Source organism: Anarhichas minor, unplaced genomic scaffold (genome assembly GCF_050575085.1).
Source record: "Anarhichas minor isolate MPS153535 unplaced genomic scaffold, ASM5057508v1 ptg000028l, whole genome shotgun sequence".
NCBI lineage: Eukaryota > Metazoa > Chordata > Actinopteri > Perciformes > Anarhichadidae > Anarhichas > Anarhichas minor.
The window spans coordinates 1,952,624-1,977,332 of record NW_027466474.1 but is presented as its reverse complement, the minus strand read 5'-3'; the positions used below and the strand labels follow the sequence as shown (position 1 = coordinate 1,977,332).

General features: G+C 43.4%; 1 protein-coding gene across 1 annotated transcript in view; it reads left to right on the top strand.

Annotated features, from left to right (window-relative positions):
- Nucleotides 1–24,709, top strand: part of fgfrl1a (fibroblast growth factor receptor like 1a) — a 63,603-nt gene that overhangs the window by 34,958 nt on the left and 3,936 nt on the right. Inside the window, exons 3-4 of the mRNA XM_076103571.1 lie at nucleotides 20,224–20,301; nucleotides 23,877–24,176. Coding sequence (XP_075959686.1) covers nucleotides 20,224–20,301; nucleotides 23,877–24,176 — 378 coding nt within the window. The remainder of the gene's footprint in view (nucleotides 1–20,223; nucleotides 20,302–23,876; nucleotides 24,177–24,709) is intronic.

The following is a 24,709-nucleotide window of genomic DNA, read 5'->3' as shown; positions in this document are numbered from 1 at the left end:
TGACCACTAAAAGTAAAATTTGCGTCACAGCCCAGCGCTCTTCCTGAGGGCTTGCCCATTGCCTGCTTCTTGAACCATGTCACCTTCTCTCTTTTAGATTTGTCTCTCTTTGTCCTCCCTCTTACCTACTTTAACTCTCTTTCTTCTCGCTCTCTCTCTCTCCCCACCGCCCCGTGGTCGTATTTCTCCCGCTCCACCAGCCGATAGAAGATGTCTTTTCTCTCAAGCATCTTTCAGCTCTTCATTCTTCCCTCTTCTGTTTGCCTTCATGCTCCATTTACATCTGTGTGTGTGTGTGTGTGTGTGTGTGTGTGTGTGTGTGTGTGTGTGTGTGTGTGTGTGTGTGTGTGTGTGTGTGTGTGTGTGTGTGTGTGTGTGTGTGTGTGTGTGTGTGTGTGTGTGTGTGTGAGTGCGTAAGGCTTGCATCCACTGATTGTATGCCAAGTCAAGCTCCCATAGACCCCTAATGGGTCTTAAATATCCTCTGCTAGCTTTAACTTCAATTCTCCGTACGAGATGCCATCTGTCAGTCAGCGGGCCCTCTTTCTGGAGTCCTTCTGAAGGAGAAGTCCACCCTAAAACAGAAGTAACGAACACGTCTTCTATGATTCTATGAGTGTAAATGCTTATGTATCTCCCTGAGGCTTGAAATCTTTTCAATTCAGCTTCCCAAATCGTCCAGCTCTTCTCACTCGAGGGTCTCCGATGCTGGGAACACACTTCCACTTTGCACCACCTGTGTTGTTTATTTTTTTGTGGATTTTGAATTAATCAACAAATATACACATGGTTTTGACAAGATGTCATCCAACTCCTGCTTTTCGTATTGTCCTGGTGTCTGTCTTCACTGTTCTTAGTGAATTCAGTTTTAGGGTGGAATTTGCCTTCAACTTCGTGTGCCAGCTGCTCTCAAAGTCTGAAGCAAACGTGTTTTCACTCCGGGTTTCCACAGCAACTCTCCCATAGCTAATATGAGGTGTAACTTTACTTCCCTATGTGTGTTTTGGCTTCTCGAGCATCCTCTGAGCACAAAATATAAGTATAATAAGTAACAAATGGAGCAGAATTTAACATGGGTCATTTGGTGCACTATTACTCATATCATGAAGTACAGTCTGTCCCCAAATCAGAGTAAAACGATGTGAAAGTGAGTATTTGAGGATGTTGGCTGCCTTAAAGTATCTCAGTTCCTTTGTTTAATGTAATTAAGACAGAACTCCTCAGTGGTTGTCCAACAGTAACACAAGATGGGAGAAGGGGGAGAGAGAGACATGGGGAGGGAGAATGGTAATTTGCAGATGAGAGTATTTTAAATAGTCTGCTGCCGGTTACGTCGTGGAAACGCTGTAAACGCATCGCCAAGTCACGTCACATGGTAGCACAGGAAGGTTGTAAGACTAATTTCTCCCCAACTGGTTTTTACAATTGAATTTGTAAAGTTGAATTTAGTAGAATTGTTTAGCATGTTTGTTTGCTTTATTTGGTTGCTAAAGTTGATTTCTAGTCATTTCTAAGAATCATAATCAGAACGCACGTAAGAGATGATTTCATAGATATATTATAGCCATAGACTGCTTTTACATCAGACGTCCACTTGTACGAACATATAAGCGTATGGAGCGATCCCTGTCTGTCATACCAGCTAGGTCATCACTGAACATGTTCTCGAAAATGATTTCTCATTCAACTTCATGAAGTTCATGCATGTGAAAGGCATCAACAAATCTCAAGGAGACACTCACTGCTGTCAGTGTGTGGCTTTAAGGGAGATGTGTCCTGCACCCCCTCACGCAACAAACACCTCACCACCGACCCAAAACCCCAAAGCCCCACCCCACCAACTACTGAAAGGAATCCTTCGCGTCCTTCGCCGCATAACTCCCGGTCCCTCACACGCAATTGCAACGACTCTGCATTCTCACGGCAGAGGGGTTAACCTCTCCAAAACCTCACACACACACACACACGATGCAAAAATGATTGTGAGGAGGAAGAGGTGGAGAGGGGAGGAAAGAGGAGAGGAGAAGAGGGATTAAGAAAGAGGAGGGAGAGACAGGGTGCACGACAGATGGAGGGACACCGTCAAAACTTCATCAAACAGGAACTGATGGATAAACCGATATATCAGGACTTTAATGCCAATATCAATATTTGAAAGGTGGATAAATGTCTGACGTAGCATATGTTGGTCATTGATATATTTCTTTTAACATAAACAAACAAAGACAAGCAGAGGTTTTGATCAACATCCCTTTAATGTGGATATTACTGTAGATAATTGTGACCAAGAAAGATATGGACGGACGGAGGGACAAATAGATAGATAGATAGATAGATAGATAGATAGATAGATAGATAGATAGATAGATAGATAGATAGATAGATAGATAGATAGATAGATAGATAGATAGATAGACGGACGAACGGACAGATAGATAAATGGATGAGGAGAAAAGAGTAAGAAAGACTCTGAGTGTGAATGGGTGTCGTTATTCATGTCTGATCAGAGCTGTTAGCAGGGGGGCTGTGTACTTCTGAATAGACAGCTTAGTGCCCATTATGCGGTCTGGAGGATTTGTCCACTATTGTTACCCTCAGGAGGTAGCGACTCACACACACACACACACACACACACACACACACACACACTAACGCTGACACACACGCACATGAACACACACTCTCTTCCTGTTCCTCACTTTGATTTTCTTTCATTTCATACTTCATTGCTGTATGTCTCTATCACAGACAAAGACAGATGCACCCACGGCTTAAACAACGAAAAATAACACACACACGCACACACACGCTGTGTGCCACCCCCCCCCCCCCTCCCCTGTAACTCAATAGCGGGCCAGTCTATTGACAGGCCTGCTTGTTCGCTGAAGGAGTCTTTTCTCATTAGGGCTGGGATTTTGTCGCTGGCCCTGCAGGCTCCATTGTTCCTCTCCAGAGCAGGTTATTAGGCCTCCCCGCTGTAACAACCCCCCCCCCTGCTGAATAGACCTGAGAGGAGTGGAGAGCCTGCGAAGGGCAGAACAGGGTCTGGCAATTAGCAAAGACATGTTTGAAGAGAGGAGGGAGAGGAAAGAATGGAGGAATCAAGGAGAAAGAGAGCGGACCTGCGCTACAAAAAGGCTTCAAAAAGTTTTAGAAACTTTTGTCTGCTTTTTGCTGCTTCGCTGTTGCGCCTTCATCAAAGCCAAAGACTGGTTCTTCAACACGCAACATCCCTCCTCCTCCTCCTCCTCCTCCTCCTCCTCCTCCCTCTTTTCTCTCCTGCTCTTCGCTCTCATTCGTTACTCTTCTCCCAGAGAATGCGTTTGTGCCAGCGCTGAAAAAAAGCCCATATATCTTCTGCAGCCGCTTTGATGTCTTAATGACGACGTGAAGAGCGAATTATGCTCAGATACCCCCCCCCCCCCTTCATCTCCTTTTGTCGCTCTTCAGGTTCCAGCAGTCACATCTGGCTTTTCCAATCCCACCTCACTGACAACAAGCAGGCGGGATGCAACGGAAAAGAAAAAAACACGCTCGCATTCAGAGGGACGAAAAGGCATGGAAAAACTTGTTCCACTTATCAAAAGGTTTATCAGAGTTTCAGCTCCGTATCCCAAAGCCAGTGTTTTATCTGGATTGGATAAAGCCTTGTTGACTATTCAGTGTTCTCTTGTCATGTGGTTGCAGGAGGCGGGCAGACTAAGCTGTTGTTTTTTTCAAAGCCATATCTCAGCTCCAGGAAGTTTGATAAAGATGCTTTTATCGCTCGTATTTTTAAACATTTAGCATAGCTGAGGTGAAGAAAAATAAAGGCAGACAAAAACATACTGATTACAGAAAATGACTGCTGACTGAAATATCAAATGAAATTATATGTAATTTGAAACGGACAATGTCGCTGTAAAACAAGAAATGAGCTCTAACAGACGGGTTTTGTTCGGAGCCATCAGGTGTACGTGTCTGCATGTGCTTGCTTGTATAATGTCGCTGCATTCCACTGCATTATATTTCACATAAATGAATGCGCAATGTGTTTTCGCTGTGTTCTCTGGATAAGGTGTGTGTGTGTGTGTGTGTGTGTGTGTGTGTGTGTGTGTGTGTGTGTGTGCGCACAGTTTCCCGCCATGGTTCTTAGGCAAACACAGCGGCGCCTCTGCTATCAGCCTGGAGTTTGATCAGTGTGACAGCATGCTGAAAACTGATACACACACACACACTCTTTGGCCATGACCACAATCTCTTCTCTGCATTCCTCTGTTCTGACTCTATACTGCATTTGTATACATGCATCCTACATTTGTAGGTTTAAAGATCTGTTTTGTTGTTCTTTTTTTGTCAAACATGTCCGAATATTCATTTAATTCTATTGTGGCTCGTTCTGCATGAAGCACACTAAATTTAACGCCTTTGAAATGCCTTTAAACTCCAGAAGGTTTGGAGCTATGACAAGACCGTCCACGCTTTCATTCCAGGCTAACATCCTCAGACAATTTATCTGTGTGCAAGCATTGTTTCGATTGGCCGTTCTAAGTGCTTCACGCCAACGTCGGTCGGATTTAAGCCGCCGTGACGAGCCGAGTGTGTCATTTTCGGTTCTCGGCTGTAACTTTATTTGGCCCGGAGACCAAAGCCCTCACAACAAGTGAAAACAGAAGAAAGAAGAAAGGAAGGGAGAGCTGAGGATGTGTAGATGCTGTTAGACATGTCGTTAAACGACGAGAACAAGCCGCAGAGTTAAGCTGCTGTCAGCCCACGCAGACCCTTTTATTCCTACTTCACTACGACTGCTTTTCTGCATCCATCCATCTGAGTCTCTACGCGTGTGGTAACTGAAATGCCACTGTGGCACAAAAGCAATATAGCATTGCTTTTAATAGTTAAAACTGTGTTTCCTAATGTGTGCAGTCTGGATTAGAAAGGAAGCTCGTAGGCCGTGGCATTTTCTCGTCCTAGCAGCTATGTGCGTTGAGTATTTGCACGAGGACACTTCTGACTTCATGGCCGTACTGCAGAGAGCTTCTTTACGCACTGCTTTGCCCAGTTTCAGAGTCTAAACTCGGAGCGGTCGTGTTAGCATACGCGCCATCACTACAAGACCAAACACATGCAATCATGTGCCCTGCTGAGATGTCCTCTAGACAAACACTGACAATCAGAGGTGAGTAAGTAGCAGGAGAGCATCCCACTGGGTGCAGATAAAAAGTGCCATTATTATTAATCCATCAACACCTCTGAGCAACACAAATGAAAGCAAAACAAAGCAGGCGTCAGGGTGAGTCATGCTGAAACGTTGCCCGGCGGCACATCGTTGATGAGCGGGTTACTTTTACATTGTTGTAAATGCTTCTTCAAAGACGGCCTGTCAGGATGTAGCCTCACACAGCAGAGGGTGCCAGCATGTTTGAAGTTAAACCAGACAACCGCATATTCTCGACACACACTCTAAAAACACGCACGCACGGGCATGCAAACACACCAGTGGGCACGCATGCGGATCGATGCAGAAACTATCATACATGTGCAAAGAAAACAAGCTCACGCACACAGCGGTGCACGTGCATGTGACACACTTAAGAGGTCCGGTAGCTGCTTTTGAAGTGTGACTTGATTTTTCCAGCAGGGATCCCAGGTCAAAGCAGCGGTGGGCAGACACGGGTCACGTAGATGCCACTAATAATTTATTAAGTGTCGATTATTTTCCTGGTAATAACTTCATCAGGGTGCTTCAAAAGAAGCTTTCACGTCTAGAGAAATAGATCATGTAGAGTTAGTGAATCTGATTCCAATAATGCTTAAATGTCAGCATATCAGCAGCTTAAATGTATTCACTTTATAACCAGTATGTACATGTAAAGGTATAGAAGAGAGTGGCTTAACAGTTGACGCATCAGATATTGACACATCAGATGAGAAAGGAATCTGTCTGTAGATGAAATACAATGAAAGATCATCAGGAATAATAAAGAGTGGATGAGTCCAATAAGAATAGTGAAGGAGGTGAGATTTGAGAGGGAGAGCTTGTCCAGTTCGTGGAAAACAAAAAGCAGAAATGTTCTTTTCGTTCTTCTCCACCTCAGCAGTCGTGATCGCACCTCCCGCCCGAGTAGTGAAGAGAAAGAGGTCAAATGGGGAGAAAGCTGCTAAAGTACTAATGAGTAGATATTTAACTGGGGTATAATTTGATACAGGGAAGAGCAGGGTGGGCGAGGGAGAGAATGATTTTGAGTTCAAAGTCCTGAGCCGAGGCCGGCGGTGTGCGTTTCAAAGGCGGCGCGTGGCGATGGATGTGAGAGATTCGTTAATTCAGCGAAGTAAAGCGCTGCCTTGATGTTTACTAGAGTTACACAGGCAGCAGCTGGACGAGCGCACGCACTCACATATACATGCATTCAGACACACAGGCACCGTAGCGGTACACACGCATATATGCACTTAGATGCAAAAGACGTCCATGCGCAAGTAAATACACAAGTAAATGCAGGCAGATGCACTAATACACACTCAAAAATACACATGGCATTCACATGTTCACATGCTCATTTACAAACACACAAAAATGAACCACTGTTTATGTGAATGTCTAATCAGTGCTGATGGTAAATGTAGTCTTTCGAAGCAATACACTTCTCAGTGCGTGCTATATTGAGCCAGAAAGCTGCAGTCATTTGACGTGACAGTGACGCAGTTGGATGAAACTACTGCTTGTATTTCTTGGAGCCTCTGGAAAGACGGGCAAGTTTGAGATGCAGCTAAAAAAATTGAACTTCCTTCTTTGTCTTTGCTTGCAAGCAATGCATCCTGGTACATGTAGGCACTGCCAGCACGGCAGGAGAAGTCTGCTTGTTTGGTCAAAATAGCACACACTGAGGAACTTATTGCTCCTCCGTGTCAAAGGTGGCGGATTTCCCTTTTAATGGCGCACAAACATTTAATAACATAGAAACCAGCAAAGGATTATACATGCACATGTATAATCCTATAAACGTAAAAGTAAACCCACATACATTAACAAGAAAACCTACTTTCTGCACAAATACATACACTTGCATTGAGGAACAAAGACACATATTTTTACAACTGTTGCTTTCTTTATTCTATGAATATACACAATCATTTGTTGTTTGCTTTTTAAGACAACAGGGCAGTTTAAAAATAATATACGGGGCCACGAGCACACACACAGGGGAGAGGCTGCACTTTGCTGATGGGGACATCGTCTATTTTTGGGACATGACGATCAATTTTATAAGCAAGGATGGTTTGAGGTTGGAGCAAATGACTAAATATACCTGACCTGGTGGCTCTTAAACAGACCGTGCACCTTCTCACACGCAGCCGGTTGAAATTCTTTGTTTTACACTCTAGAGGGCTCGTAATTCCTTTAAAACAAAGCTAGGAGTGCATGTGATCCTCTGTAACAGGTTGCACACGTCTACAATTAAGTTTAGAGGCCTTAAAAAATCAAATTATCCAATGTTTTGAAAGGAAAAAATAGTTTTTTTTCTCTTAATTCTCCTATCCTTTCTGTCAGCTTGATGACTGAGTTATCTCACAATTTGTTCGTATGATTCAACCCTCAGGTGGCTCTGCCTTTAAAAACTCACAGGCCGCAGATATGTATTTGCATCAAGCGTTTGTGTCTTTTTTAATGTGACTAAAAATGCAACGTACATCGGCGTTCGCATCTTTTATTGTGTTTGTGGAGGTTTTAAGTCATGCAAAAGAAGGCAGTGAACTCCTGCACAGTGTGTTGAAAAAAAGGGTTTTGGTGAAAGTCCTTCATCATATTAGTATGACTCTATTATATAATACGGATGTGAGTTTATATGTAATCTGCATAACCTCCGTATACTGTATTTTGTCACACACACACAGTGTGTTTCCTCTCCTGTGATCTCAAAGCCCTCCTGTGAGCAGCGGACATGAAGTAATTTACTAATTCCACTGAATCATTTCTGTCCTTGACTGGATCTCCTGCGTCATGTTGACCTGCTGAGGCGGAGGGTCAAGGCTTTAGGCTGCACGTGTGTGTGTGTGTGTGTGTGTGTGTGTGTGTGTGTGTGTGTGTGTGTGTGTGTGTGTGTGTGTGTGTGTGTGTGTGTGTGTGTGTGTGTGTGTGTGTGTGTGTGTGTGTGTTGCCAGATTCCTGCCTGGCGTATGTGTCGTCTCCATCGTGAGCAAATCTCAGTCTGTGTTCCACACTTGACCCTCCTACTCCATCGCTGAAGTGTGAACGGTGATGTAAAACAGCTACGCGAATAAGCACAGTCACAGGAACACGCACACACGCAATGCACATGCACACACGTGCACATGGATAGAGGAAAAAAAACGACAAAAAGAGGAGGAACTTTTTTTCTTTGGCGTAGAAAAACTAAATTAACTTATCCAGATGCGTTTGTTGTACAAACACACACGCGTTATATTAACACGCACACACACAGAAAACTTGATCCCTAACTGTATGTTTTCAGAACTCATAAACCCCATCACCGTGTGACGTTTATGAGCGAGTGTGTGGAACCACTTGTGCCTCGTGCCTGTATGTTATTTCATTGCTGTGTTGATATTTTACGCTCTGACACAGTCCATGTTCAGCGTTGGAAGCTTCGTGTATATTCTCACTGTTGGTTTTCTCAACATTGTTCATATCATAACCAAACCTAGGCCTCGTTAACCTAAACCTGACCGCCGAGGGTAAATGGCCCGTGTCTGGCCACAGCGTCTGAAAATATACCAGAGCTGAATCTTGGAGTAACTCTGGCGGAAAATGGATCTGGACTTATTAACGCCCCATAACAAACGTGGCATGTTAATCACATATTGTGTATTTGGATAATATCAGATGGAGATTGATTGGGGCCGGATTTGTGCTTTGTCAGCTGGAAGCGACATAGTTGAACTTCTTCCCCTCGCTGCTACAGTGAGGCAACGGTTGCATAACGATTCATGGAAATTCTTGGAGTCCTAATCAGTTTATAATGTGATACTTTATTGATCCCTAGCGGAGAAGTTTCCTTTCTTTTGCCTCCTTGCAGGGAGGTCAGGGGGCCAGGCTCAGCAACAGGAAAGCATCGGGATTTAGTTTCTTACTCTGGCATATCTGGAGGAAAATCCACCCGGAGACACTTTCACAGAGTTAAAAAAAGACAAACTGTTGGTGCTGTGCGGTACATTTCTTGCTGCACTTTCTTCTATGGTGCTAAAATGTTTTTCTCCTGAGGACAACTGGCCAGATGTAGACATGTGATGTTTCCAGCAGCTCAAGTAGAGTTTGATTGGACAGAATCTGTTAGCTGTCCAAACGAATAAAGGTTAGTCCTCTCAACATTTAGACTATTTCCGTCTCTTCTGCCTTCACTGTGCTGTAATTGAAAAGCTGTACAGCAAGCTATACATACCGCCAGGTTTGAAGACAGGAGTTGGCGTTTCAATAATATTGGTTATAAAACGCAAAAAAAAAGTCAATGATTTACAAAATATCAAAGTGACATTTGTTAAGAAAACAAAAAAGCGCTGTTCATCCTGAGTCAGTTTGGACAAGAATAACTAGGCTCGTTCGTATGAACATATAAAGGGACAATGAGAAGGATAAAGTGGTACAATATGATACAGCTGTATCAGAGATCTATAAAAGTTCCAGTGCCGAGGGGTCTGGACCGATGTTCAGCCTGTAGGGGTGGTAGAGTTTACTTCCTGGAACACACTTTTATTGCCAGCAGTTTTAGCCAAAACTCTGCTCCCTGGCTTAAATGAGTTACCTGGAAGCATTAGCTTATTGAGGATTAACTCAAGAGGAACTTTGGGGGCTTTGCTGTTCTCACTTAGACTACTTACTGCCTGACCTTCATCTGAAGCCAGCTGCACTCTCCAGAAAAAGAAAAAAAAAACCTAACAGTTACATTGTTGAGGAGTGAAACACAAGAGCACCAGATGTTTTGAGCTGTGATCATGTTAATATTTACTACTTTTGCCATAAAACCGGTTGTTTTATCTACAAGGACAGTGCGTACGCGTTGTTTGTAGCTTCCTGATTAAACAGATGAGTAGTCAATGTTCATCATCAGCTACACTAAAGGGTTATAACACAAGAGAAAGACACAGAGGACAGCTGACTTAAGGGCCGTGTACGCAAAAGCGTTTTCTTCTCGGCCGAAAACGCCACACAATATGCACTTGAGAGCGCTCCCAGGTTAGTGGACGAGGAAACATCTCGGCGAGCATCATCGTTTTGTTCAGACTCAGATCGACTTTATAATCTCGCACAGGGAGTTTCATTTGGTCCAGTGTTCCAGACATGAGGACACCATGAAGTCCACAGTAAAAACCAATACAATCAATAGCATACTATACACGATAAGCCCACAACTTACTCATAATAAAAAACATTCCTTTGGGACCTTTGTTGGTCCCGCCCCTTAAGTAAGGTTAAATATCACCATATTGTCCCAATCTGGTCTTGGACTTACAGATCATTTTTGTCCATTTCATATTATTATTTTTCCGGAATGAGGCAATTTGTCACACACACTGGAAAGGTGAAAATGTGCGTCATCAGTCCTTGATGCACACATGGAAAGCGTAGCTTCAAAGGAAGCCGCTGCAAGAGTTGGAGAGAGTTTGTGGTGAGCACAGAATCGGTGGTGTGATGGGTCAACGAAGCAATTGGCCCCGATCTGTTTCACTCTCTGTCTTTTCTCCTGCTTTAAAATGGGAACGGTGCCCAAAAGATTCAAGCTTTCTTGCGTGCTTAGACTCAAAACCTCTTGACTGAGTGACTGACAGCTGGACAGACAGACTCAGACATGCTGCTGCCTGGTTGTGAGACACGGCCAAGGCCAAAGTGAAGGTAATAGGCCTGACACAAACCAAATACACACACACACACACACACACACACTGAAGGTTAACCCAAGAGTGGAAAACAGCACCTCTGCCTCCTCAAAGTATGACGCTCCACTATTTCTTCCTCTAAATGTGTGTATATGTGCGTGGAAATAGCTTTTTTCATCCGGTCACCCTCCTCCCTCATGCAGCCACTCATACCTCTCACACACACACACACACACACACACACACACACACACACACACACACAAGCACACAAACACAGGTGGCTGTAATTAGTGTGTTGGGCCCATTCATGGCACAAGATCAAACTGCGGTCCGCTCAGCTTCAGGAAATACAGAGCTCTGCTTAGAGTTAGGCACACACACACACAATGAGCTACATATTCATGCACCTTCACTCTTTGATTCCCCCGTTCTCTCTCCAACGTGATGCTGGCCTACAAAAGGTTTCCCCTGAAAATGTTTTTGTTTAGTCTGCAACTGAGACTGAGCTCTGTTTGATTTCACTGCAGAAGCTCGGCGTTTGCTTCGGCAGCGAGGGAACACAGAAGGTGGAGAGCAAGGGATTACGGGTCAGATAAAGCTGAAATGTTCAACATCTTCCAATCCGACTTGAGAATATACACGGTTGGTTTTTGCTGCAGCGGTAAGCAGAACTTACACTGCCGGTCCAGCTGGGCCCGAGGTTATAAAAGCAGTAATAATCCTGCTGGAGGAAAAGCTTGTAGCTCTGAGTAGTCAGCGCTTCATAGTGTTGACCCGGCATGTTTCCCTGTGTGCCGCCCTTTTTCACTTCACACAAGACTGGAAGTATTTAAACACAAAAGACAGGACCATTTTATGATGAAAATAGTCATGGTTTTACCATGAGAAAAAGAGAAGTAGTTCCCACAATTAATAGTGTTTACTTTGGCAACGTTTTGACCATCAAGGTCTCGTTCAGATGTTGTACCCCGGTGAAGACCTCGATGGTCAAAACATTGCCTCACTAAGTACTTGGGAGCTCGGGATCTACCTCTTTTTTCTGTTGTATGCTGCTTTAGTCCTACGCCTGTACCAAAAGAAGGTTGGAGATGACACTAAGAGCATCATCGGAGCTAGAGGAGCAACCACATACTGTATCCATCCACTGCGCTGTCATTTTCAGCAGTTGGTGAAGTCTCGTCTTCATTAGAAGATCCTGGGGAGAAAGAAATGTCTGTCCAGTTTAATATGTGCTTTAATAACGTGTGTGTTTGGTATTGAACAATTACTTTTGATTGATTTCAGTAGTTGATATTAGCCTTTTCCACAGACGTTATGTTTCTGGTGTAATTTCCTGGTTAACCGTTGTCAATGAAACGTGGTGGAACGTCTGTCCATCTGTCGAGGAGGAACTACTTTGTATCAAGAACCTCCATTCACTCTGATCAGCAATCCGGAGTATTTTTATTTATTTTTTTTGCGTTACAGCTAAGCAGCTAAGTACTCTTTGTACTATGACTTCAAAGCTTTAGTGCTTCTTGTGCAATCCTGCTCCGGCTGGTAGGGCTTGGAACAAACTCACATTCAGTCTGACAAGCAGAAAGCTTCACAGTCACTCTCATCGCCACCTAATTCAATTGTGACTAAAACATTGCATATTTTATTCCACTTTTAAAAGTTTAAGAACTGATATGAATCTGTGAGGAAACATTTTTGCATCCAAAACTGGAACTGGCAACAATATCAAGTTCCAAGACTTCACATCAAGTTGATTCTTGTACATTATCTATTCTTAAATGTTCTCTTTACGATATTCAGAGCATTAACATATAGCAGCAAATAACTATTTGCTATGTGAAGATACAGTCAAGTAATGTCTACCTTCCTCTCCGTGTGTGTTGTAATCAAAGCTTGTTGCTGCTTTGTTGACTGCAGATTCAGCCTGAACCTGCACAACCTCTTTCTTTAGTTCTTTACCCATGTAGTAACACACACACACACACACACACACACACACACACACACACACACACACACACACACATCCTGAGCCTCCTTAAACCTACCTTCACTCTGAAAGTCTTGCCAGCAAACAAAATCCACCTCATACGAAGAGTACTATATGAAATAGTTGCTGTGTGAATGTGCGTGTCTATGTTAGTACGTCTATGTGTGTGTGTGCGTGTACGTTCGTGATTGGCTCACACACACAGGTTTGTACCAAATAGTTCAGAAAGCTGGAAGCAATTCCAGGCCTAACGTTGACGTGTGTTCATCATATTTCAGAGCGCCTGAGCCCAGAAAAGCACGACGTTTAATCGCATTCGTAAATAACATCGTAAAGTTGAACTCGTAAAAAGTTTTGTTGTTGTCTTGGCCCGGTCCGAGGGGGCCGATGGACTGGGCCAATATTTAGAGGAGAAAACCCTGTCAGGTGTGTGTGTGTGTGTGTGTGTGTGTGTGTGTGTGTGTGTGTGTGTGTGTGTGTGTGTGTGTGTCAACATGTGTATGAGGGTGATGATGATGAAGGGTAGTGAGATCAAATGTTCCAGAAACATTTCAGAGCAAAAGATAAGGATTCCGATAAGGATTCCGTTTAAATGTGTGTACGTGTGTGTGATTTAATAAACGTTGAAATGTCATCACCTCAGACACACACGTCACCCTTGTGATGACTGCCCACTAAATACTCCGGACACACACATACAAGCTGTTAACTGTTAATCTGTCATGTAAGCCAGTGTTGTCGCTCATAGAGAGAAGCTGTTAACTATAGTGTACGATTGTCTGTTCTGCGGTTACAGTTAATAAATCTTTCTCCGCACTGTCGCTTTTTCCTCCTCTCCGGCTCTCTGTCTTTTCATCTCTCTCCTGCTGCCTCCTGACCTCCTCTAAAAGTCAGTCACTTCCCGTCTCGTTCCCTCTCGTTCTCCGTCACAGCCCCTTTCAATGTCTCTCTCTCATGCTGTTAATGGAGGAGTGTGTAGCAGCCCAAGTTATAATGGTTTCCATAAGGCTACACGGCCTCTGCAGGCCAGAGTGTAAATCAAAGTGACACAAGTGTGTGCGTCTTCGTGTGTGTGTGTGTGTGTGTGTGTGTGTGTGTGTGTGTGTGTGTGTGTGTGTGTGTGTGTGTGTGTGTGTGTGTGTGTGTGTGTGTGTGTGTGTGTGTGTGTGTGCGACGGGTATGTAGTACACGTGTGCAGATGTGGACGCTTGTGTGCACTAACACACATCTCACTGTCTTCTCTTGAGAATATGACAACTTTCGGAGTCGACACTCTGAACCGTGTGTGGATGAACATATTTTTGGCATCTTAACTTTGTGAAATGGCTTTTAAGGGATTTATTACCAAAAAAAATAAGGAAAAACTATTTCCCTGAGTGACAAATTTAGAATCACAATAATATTAAAGTTTCAACAAATTCATATTTTTATTATCAATTAATACTTTGACAATGCTGAGGTCAAAGACAACAAAACACATTGTCAAAAGGAAATAATATTATCAATTAATGTTTTTTTTTTTGTTTTTTTTTATGTATTAATCAGTTAGTCTGTAAAAGATCAAAATATGTTGAAAAATGCAGATCAATTAGTGATACAGTGATATAAAACAGAAAGAACTTGCAAACTTTGCTCGATAAATGATCTAAATTGTTGTTGATTCAATCCGTCCGTCACCTTATCGAATAATCACCTAATCACCTAAATAACATTATCCTTACGCACAATAGATCTTCACCCTGGAAATAGTTTGAGAAAACAATCCCAACTCAAGGTCAACTCACTTTTTTTCTGTTCCTGAGCTTTCGGCTGCATCACACAGTCTTCCTCAGGTAGGAGTTTGCTCAGTTGTCATGCAGATGGGTCTGTTGGCTTCACCCGTGCAGCACATTGAGGACTTTTCGTCTAATAACATATGAAACATGACCCGTTCTGCAGACAGAAACTTTCCACAGAACATCTAAATGTTTTAACCTTTTGGTTATCTGGAAGCCACAGCATGTAAATCTAACCGGTTCTTACAATGTGTGTAATGTTGCAACTTGCGGCAGCTGAATTCAAATGAATGTTCCTAAAATGTCTGTGGCGGCAGAGAGAAGTATGTTTGGAACGTGAGGTCTAAATGCAGCATGTCAGACAAACACGAGACACACACATACTTTTCACCCACAAACAAAATCCCTCCAAAGCAAAATGTCAACTCTCTTGTGTTCTTCCAACAGCAGCAATAAAGGGCTTATAACATAAGACACATGTGGTTTCGTGGTTTCCAGGGCATTGTTGAACTGATGGCGTTATAATGACAGTGTGTGTTTTAGCAGGGGGTCCGAGCCCTGAACGGTGTTCCTCCTGCTGGTTGTTACGGTAGAGGAGGAAGATGGATCGTTGCAACACTGTATTGAAGAATGAGGTTCTCAAGTTCTTCGCCCTGAAACAACATTTATCCACTTCTCCCGCTGCCCAGACTCTTCTGAAAGAGCAATCCAATAATCTCTGTGGTGCACCAACCAGAGGTCACGTGTTAAACCGAGAGTGAGCTCCTCAGACATCTTACATCTTCTGCTCATGATGTCTCATTGTTTACGCTTAAAGTTGCTCTTCTTCGTGTCTCAGGAAAGAGTTTTACGGCTGCAATTTGTTTTGTAAAACCTTTCATTTATTTTCATGTAAATAAATATTGTTTTAGGGAAAGTTAGATTAGATAGAGATAGGCATTCCCTTTTTAAACATGTATTGATCAATCATTCCTGTTTATTATATTGTATTATTATATACAAACCCTTCTGGCATGCTGTACTTTAGTTACATTGAAAAAACTAGAGTTATACGGTGGTACAGATCGGTGTAATCCCTGCTCTAAAAGTGAAAGTATGACGCATGAGACCTTCAGAAAAAAAGATGTTAACGTCTATAATTCTGTGACGGCTGCTTACTACTGATGAAGATCATGTCAGATGATCGAAAGCTTCAAATATGATCGAAAGCTTCAGCTACTTGTTGGACGTTGTGGTGGGATTGTTTTCTAAACTGCTGGTTTCAGGGTCACGAATGAACCTTTGAACATCCGTGAGAGAATAAAGTTTACTGTACAATAACTTGCTTGAAACATGCCTCATTTAGGGAGTTTATCAGGTTAATTCAAGATTTTTCTGATCAGTTACACACCATGCAGTTGGGTTAAACTTCAACTTTGGTCAAAACTGCAATCCGCTGCAATATTCAAAGCAAGCTGTTGCTGCCGGAGCAAGAAATAAACCCTCCAGGTTTAACTGAACAATGCCTCTTCTTCCAGAGTTATGTAAGAACGTGTTCACTTGCGGTAGCTCCTGTCTACCATATGAAGTGAAACAGCAGGTCTGGATGAAGTGTGAGGCAAGCTGTGCCTGTGTGGAGCCTGAAACTGTGCCCGTGGTCAGTTGTAGAGGACTGACGGTGGTTCACTGGGTTTTTGTCGGATACACAAACTCAGCATCAGGCTGGTTTTGGCCCCGATGCTGCAACAAGCAGCCTTAACACATGAACACACAGAGGCTCTGTCCACATATCCAGTGTCTCTATATTAAAACCTGGAAGGACATGACCCTTTAGGAAAACACTGCCCCCCTCCCCACCTCCGGACACACACACACACACACACGCTGGACTGTTGGGACTCATATTTCTGAGCTCGCTCATGTCCAATTGCTGCCTTTTCTCGGCAGAGCTAAATGTAAATACGAGAAGGGGTTATTCAAACACACTCAGTCACACAGGGGTACCCCGCCAGTGAATGTGTGAAATGTAGCACACTGTTGAACCACCTCCCCCCCTCCCTGCAGATGAAAAGAGAGCGGAATGAAAAGAAGAAAAGAGGCAGAAAAATGAAACGGAAAGCACACGTGTGAGCAGAGAGGGAGTGAAGGTTCCAATAAGAGAAATACAAAACTCATGGCGCTATTTAAATGCCAGGTTATTTACCTTTACTGGACTTTGTGGGGACATCTGGTGTCTTCACATGTAGGTAGATATCCTCTCACATCTACAACTTCAAAGAGATACATCTGGGACGAGACAAGATGAACATTAATCAGAAGCATGTGGTCCAAAAGCTCATAGTAAACGTTCTTTTGGCCCTGATCCAAATCTTTTTAATATTGAGTGGCTACCGATGCCGAGTCCAATGAGGACTTATTAAATATGTATCTGACACATTGAAATAACAGCTGTTGCTTACTTCTATCTGACACACCTTATTTCCCACAAGCTACTTGATCCAAACACTGAAGGTCCTGGTTCCAAAGTATCAAAGTATTGGTTTTATATGAATGAACGATAAAGTGGGAGGATGTGACTCCTGAAACTCTGTGGGATTTGTTGGAACTACAGAAACACGCCACTTGTGGTTGAGCAGTGGTGAAACAGGGTGTGAGTGGTGCTTCTTCCCGCACAAACAATCTTTGGCTGAGATAACAGCCTAAAAATGAGAAGCAGCTACTTGAATGTTTGGTCCACTGCTCTTTGCTGATGATAATTAGCGAATCTGTGTAACCTCAGTGTCCAAACTCAGAGTCGATCACCGTTGCGCCCAAATACATTTTCACATTCACACACACTTCATTTTCACTCGCATTTGCAGCCAAATGCTGCACTGTGGTGAGAAATAGAGCAGCGGTGCAACACTAGCAAGCTCAGGTGAACAAAACAGAGTACGGTGAAGAACGGATTCAATTGTGATCGACTTTATTTTAGCCAATCAGCCCTGACACTGATTCTTGGCATCGGCTCGGGAATTTTTTAAGTATATAGCTGCCATTATCTTATCGGTTATTGATACTCTGAAAACGCTTGCTTATACTGTGCGTGTGTGTGCGTGTGCGTGTGCATGTGCGTGTGCGTGTGTGTGTGTGTGTATTAGTTGTAATCACCAGCCAAAGTATCTGGCCGAACATTAGAAGGTGGAACGGGATCAGAAGAAAACATTTTGTTTATTGAAAACACCTGAAGCAGGGAGGGAATATGTTTTCTACTCTGTGTGTGTTCAGCTTGAACCAAACAGTGAAACATTAAGTCCGTCCGCCCCAAAAAAATATCTTTGCACTCGTATAACAGACCTAAAGAAAGGTCTAAAACTGACTCTGCTGTCAGGAACTGTTTCTGAAGCCAGGATGTCTAACATCAGTCTTGTGATTTGCAGGGTTTGAAAGATACTGTCACAGTTTGACTCTGTAGAAGACTAGACAGCTGTAAAAGAACATGCTGTGGATATATAGATATTTATGATAAGTTATGTTCAAGACAATGGTGTTAATAAGACCACGCACATTCAGTTTGCCCTCTGAACAAGTTAGTGGATTTTCTCTTGTCGGTTTCTGATGTGTCTCTGCATCAGCATCACAATATACAGCTGCTGTACATGGACATGTTTTGAATTTTGGTAATACTTTGATGCCTTGGATGCACGGCTGCACTGTATGGACAGTGGAAGCGGTCCAGCCCCCCCTCTGTGAGAGGGTCCGTAGGAGGTCTGCCAAGTAAGGTTTACAGGCTCGCACCAGGCATGGGGGAGGGCCCGCTAGCTGTTAAGAGTGCTAAACCGTGTTCCCCCCTTTAGATCAGACCCCCGTGCCGCTGGGCTTCAAACGCGGTGCCCTTTCTCAGAACACGCCGTGCATGTGGCGGGAGGGAGGGAGGAAGGAGTGAGGTGCAACGGGAATACCCGCACCTCAAGTTACCACTTAGTTAAATAACGCATGCACCCACACATGCACCGACACGCCCATACAGGAATTCATATCGCACTCTCACGTGCACACGCACAGGGCGGCCTGCCTGTGTGCTATTAATACCAGCCCCGAGGATGCAGGTTGTGCCTCGTATTTGCATTTCAAATGCGTCTTTCGCTCCCATCATCCAAAATAGTGATGCTCTGAAGACATTTGGCGCTGCATTAAACGCTGAGCTTTCAGGTGGTCCTCGAAAATCTACTCGCGGATCCGTATTTGTACCAACATGCAAGATGAACGTATTCCTTTACAATCACGCACTCTCACGTATTTACCGCAGGTGGTCCGAGGCTGTTTGAATCTCGTTTTTTCTTTCTTTCCATAACTACCATCAGGCTTTGGTTGAAGTTTCAGGTTCAAGCCAAGTTACCCCCCCCCCCCCTCACATATTTTGACAGACCTCATATTGCTCTGTATCAGCCCTTCTCCCCACCTCCTCTGTTAAAGGGCCCCTCGGATACATTGGCTCCATCTTGAAGCGCTCCATAGCGTGAAGGCTCGGACAGATGTTTGTATCTTTTTGATAATCAATTTGGGAAGACATGTTGAGGGAGGGAAACCGATACACCAGCGTTAGAGTAAAAGCAATATGATACCGTGGAATATGATATAGGCACATACAGTAGGGAGGAATTCAAAAGAGAATTTTCCCATACGATCATCTTTGGGAAAAATGTAAGATGTTTAGGGCACAAATTGATGATCTTGCTTTCTCAGTGTCACGGAGTCAGGAAGGAGTCATTTTAGAGTTGAGGGTAGAGGCATGTAGGGGGACTTGTAGCGTTCATTTCACAGCTTTCATCACCAGTAAGCTGCTGCAGCAGCAACAAGTCTCTGGCAGAGGGACACTAGAGGACAGACATACATCATGTTGTTTGTCGTTTGGTTTTCTGGTTGGACAAGACATTTGAAATGAATGGTGGCTCGTTGAGGGCAGAGTGCAGCTGGAGGGAAAGTACGTTTTTGAAAGCCAGAAGTGACTTTTTCCAGTGAGTTGTAACACCTCAGTCTCACCTTTCCACCACATTTTACCTGCAAACCAGGTGTGTACTATAACGTTGTCATTTTTAAATATCTTTGACTTTTAGTGATGAGTCTTCTTTTTACCTTAACAAAAACTGTTGTTTTTTTAAAGTGATGACAGGGATGCTTCTGCTTTCTACCTCCCTAAATGGTAACAATCTGCATCCAATTTGAGAGGGCAGACCAATGTATCACTGAAATCTTAGAATTTATGTGTGTATGAACAAACCATCACACCTCATGACCCCATGCTGAAACAGCTGCATCTTATGAAACAGCTGTCAGATGCTGATAGAAGACAGACAAACTCCTCCTGCTAAATAATCCATCCTAACTCGCATACAGTCCACGTCTCTTTTTCTTTTTTTTTAGTTTGTAGCACAGAGACCCAGCTGAGCTTTGTGCACAAGATTAATGTTTATTTTACTGGAGCAACAAGTGGGTGTAGAAATCATGACTTCATCAAGACAATTCAGCACCGACCATTGAAAGTACAAATTCACATTTGTATTTGTCTGATGGTTGGAGTTGGTTGCATCAGGTCTCTTTGTATAGTATATCAACTATTCACAGGTTGTCACTTCACTTAACGATGCTTCCTCTCTCCCTCACCAGATGACTCCAGTTTAAGAGATGGAGCCGTGACGGCCAATGGAGACTCTGAACACGGCCCGGAGCTGGCCGGAAAACTGGGTAACCGCTCGCAACGTCTCTCATCTCATCACTGCACGCGTATAAACATTTGAAAATGAGAAGGAGGCCTAGGAGGGACACTTCAGATAGCTGGCAGTGTGTAACATTTTAAAAAGCACAGTAGCAGATTGTGCAATAAACACCTTGCACACTGTGGCCCACACACAGACACACATCAGGGTGTTTGTTTGCTCAGATAATTGGCTCTGACAGAGTGGAGAGCAGTCTATTTGTGTGAGGTGTGATTTGGTGGGACACATTCCTTCCTCCTCCTCCCCCCCCCCCCCCCCAAAGTCTCGCCGGTCACCCCGCCATGTAACTTAACCCTCCTTTCTTTGCTTTTTGTTATCCTCATCCCCAACTCTTCCAGTTCTTCCTCTCTTTCTCTCCGTCAGAAACGCTCTCACTCACTCACACTAAAATGTCAACAAACGTTTACTCCCTTTGCTTTCTCACACACATTCTTTCTCTTTATTTATTTGCCTCTTTCTGCTCACACACAACCAAACGCAGACACTCACTGCTTGAGCTCAGGCAGCGTTCAAACCAGCTTTAGCGCCCTTATGTATTCGAACGAGGCCTCTCCGGCGATGGCCAATCAGATAGATAACATAATGTGAACAGTGTGTTTCTGCTGTTTACCATGTGATCCATGTCTCAGTGATAGTGTTTTAAATCCTGCGTTTCATACCGTTGTGCAGTGTTTAGGTGTTTGATAAACATTTTAACACATTAACTTGCTCCAACTGGACATCACAGATTGTATTTCATCGATAAACATACTGATAAATCTTCACAAACTCAACCTTGTTTTAAAGGAATTAGGGAAAATATGCTTATTCAATTTGCTTATTCAAGCAAGATAAGAAAAGCAATACCACATATACAACCTGTGAGCTATGTGTGGAGCTTCAACCTGGAGCCAGTTATCCTAGCTTAGCATTCGTATTTTTTTAACGTTGGAGAAAACCAGGCTAGCTTTTCTCCCCCGCTTCCAGTCTTTATGCTAAGCTAGGCTAACTCTCTCAATCTGCCATACTTAATGCAGACGTTGAAAGTGGTATCAATATTTTCATCTAACTCTCAGAAATAAATGTGTAAAGAGAAATTGAATTCTAATACTAATGTTAACACTAAACCCAAATCTAAACTAATCCTGTCAAAATTCACCAAAATTATACATTTAGCAAAAATCGCCGCATCTGAGAATTGGAACTAGTAAACCACGAGGCTCTCTCTCCCTCACACACACTCTCTGTCCCTCTGTCTGTCTCTGACACACTCTCTGATCAAAGGCGGTCCGTCGGAGGGTCAGCAGTATTTTTACACTGTGAAGTGTGGCGTTGAAGTGGCCCCTGAGACCCAGAACAAGCCTGCCCTTTCGCCCGTTCTGGCTCTCACCTTCTCGCCTCTTCCCTCTCTCTATCGCCGCTCTCTCACTTCGCATTCTCGCTGTGTTTTTCTTTCATTCTTCCTCTTCGTGTGCCCTCTCCCTTACCTCTTCTTTTTTTATTGTTTTAACTCCATCTCTCCCTCTCTTTGTTCTCAATGTCTTCGCCGTCACTCCAGTTTTATTCGTCTCTTTTTAGCAATCTGTCAGTCTGTGCGAGTTAACCTCGAGTTGAACTTCTCTCCTTCTCATTCCATCTGTTTTCTCCTTAACTTCTGTTTGATTTGGTTCAGCTTCGACAGTATAAATCAGTTCATTTCAGTTGCACTTTGCTGTATTTGGTTGCTTCTCCAGTCTCATCTTTAGCCAATAGTGTTCAGCTGCACTTTGCTTTGGCTCCTCTTCTCCATTGGTTTCAGCCTAAGCCATCCAACTGAATTCATGTAATCATCAAAGAAGGACATTGCCAAAACATTAAAGTATTAATCACTGTCTTCTATTTATCCTCCACTTTCTGCTACATGTAATGACTCAGTCCGGTCACAGTTCAGCTGTAGTAGCTGGGGGGGGGGGGCGATGTTTGTTCTGTCTTCCTGTCCAGCTTCCTGCCGGTCTGAAGAGAACTTTATTCCACCTAGTAATGTAGCCGCAGTGAAATCCCCACGTCACATAACTCTCCTCCTCGTTTGTTTACCCAGAGCTGGAATAATAACCGTGTCCAAAGAAAGAGGCGCAACTGCAGTAGTTTCAGGGAGATTTATCGCCCCGGTTGATGGCTATCTGCTGTGGCCAGAACGTGAGGGCTGTAAAAATCAAGCGCTCCTGTGAATGATTTCCTCTCCTCCCTCCCTACTGGATAGTTTTTTTTTTCCCTCTTTGATCTGCGTTCACTGCTCGCTGATTGTTGTGTTTTTTAAAGCGAGATATATGTGTGTGAATAGATTAGGGCCCTCTAAGTCAATTAGTCGACTAATCGGTCATCTCTAGTCTTTTTGAATGAATGAATGTTTGTCAGGACAGTCTGAGATCAGATGGGACTTGTTTTGGAGAACGTATCTTTGAATGGCGGGATGGGGTTAAGTCATGCAACTACATGGAGGGATGTGGGTGTTTGAATAGGTGTCTGTGGTTAACTGTCCATTTAATGTTTTGTGAGGAAGGATTTGCATGAATGAATGGATGTTTGGTGTGATGCTAAGTCGCTGTCTGGCTTTTTATGACTTGTGCACAGATGTGCATTCATCACCGGATATTTACAGTGACAGTTACATCGCTGTCTAGTTGGCTTTTTTTAACAACCCTGAGGCCAGAGGTGCTGGATCCATGTAAAATAAGGAATCTGGTGTGTGTGTGTGTGTGTGGGGGGGGTAGGTTCCCGGTCATGTGAGTAAGTCTTTTGTGTTAGGGAGGAAAGGAAGTGATTTAAACATTTTTCTTAAACAAACAATTATGTGTATTACAGCAAATTAGCTTGTATATAGCGAGAGGCACGCTGCCATGTGTTGTTACTGCACAACATGGAATTCTTGGCTCTGCCTGTTACGATGACCTCAGCACGTCTGACGCTCCTTACACGGCATAAAGAAATGTCCATCCAACAAGTTAGCAATTTTCTCTGCAGACTGAGATGAAAGCAATTTGTCCCTAATTCCATCGTTCTTGTTTAAAAGGTTTGCAGAAACAGATGTCCGAATGTTGACTCAAGGACGTCTTTTCACACCAGCCATGAATGTACTTGTGTGTAGAAGATGCCAGATTATTATTAACTTCAAATAAAATAGATTTCATGGTGTGTAGTCGAACTTTAAACCTCTCTGAACGCTCCCTTTGTGCAGCGGCCTCTTCAGATAACGTGCCTTTGATCGCTCTTTACGTCTCATAAAAGCCTCATATAGGAATCTTTGATGAGTTCCACCATCTTTACCGATCTGCTCTCTTTCCCCCGGTTTGAAGAACAGAACACAGCTTGTAAAAATAAAACTGCTTTGTAAACCTCCACTCATAACTTCTTTGGTTCACTCCTTTCCTTTTGTTCCCATCTGCAGCCGAGAGTGAGAAAGAAAGTTTTTGTGTGATAATTATCTACATAACTTTACACTACGCATGCATATTCCACAGGCAGCCATATCAGCAGTAGATCTCTTTCTCTATTTACAGTTTCAATTCTCCCTCTCTCCCCTCGCAGTGCGTCCACGTTTCACTCAGCCGTCAAAGATGAGGAAGCGCGTCATCGCTCGCCCAGTGGGCAGCTCAGTGCGTCTGAAGTGTACGGCGAGCGGGAACCCTCGGCCCGACATCGTCTGGCTGAAGGACAGCCGGCCGCTGGTGGACGAGAACGCTGGAGCGGGAGGAGAAGGGGAAGGGAAGAAGAAGAAGTGGACCCTGAGTCTGAAGAACCTGATGCCGAAGCACAGCGGGAAGTACACCTGCCACGTGTCCAACAGAGCAGGAGAGATCAACGCCACCTACAAAGTGGAAGTCATACGTGAGTTACCATGCAACTGGTCGCTCAAACTCAAAGATAGAGATCGCTTATTAAATGTTTTTTCCACCATCATCCGTATGTTGTCTCTCTGATCCAGTTTGTGTTGGACTTCTTGTATTGGTACGAAGAGGCAACGTTTTCAAGCTACTCTTAGGCAAGCCCGCAACTATAAACAATTTTCATAATCCTTCATTTTTTTTCAATTAGTATATAATCAGAAATTTGTGAACTGCTTGACATTGGAGCAACATTGTTAAATTTCTTGTTTGTGCGACCAACAGTCCAAAACAAAACGTAGAAAAGACGGAAATCCTCAAATTTAAGCTGCTGAAAAAAGCAAATATTTGGCAATTTTGCCTGATAGTGCCATAATTAATAATAATAATAAATACATTTTATTTATATAGCGCTTTAAAAGGCACTCAAAGACACTTTACATGTTAAAAACAGAAACAATAGAAGCATTTATAATAAGAACAAAATATACGACATAACAGTAAGAAAAAAAAAAAATAAAATAAAATAAACATGAA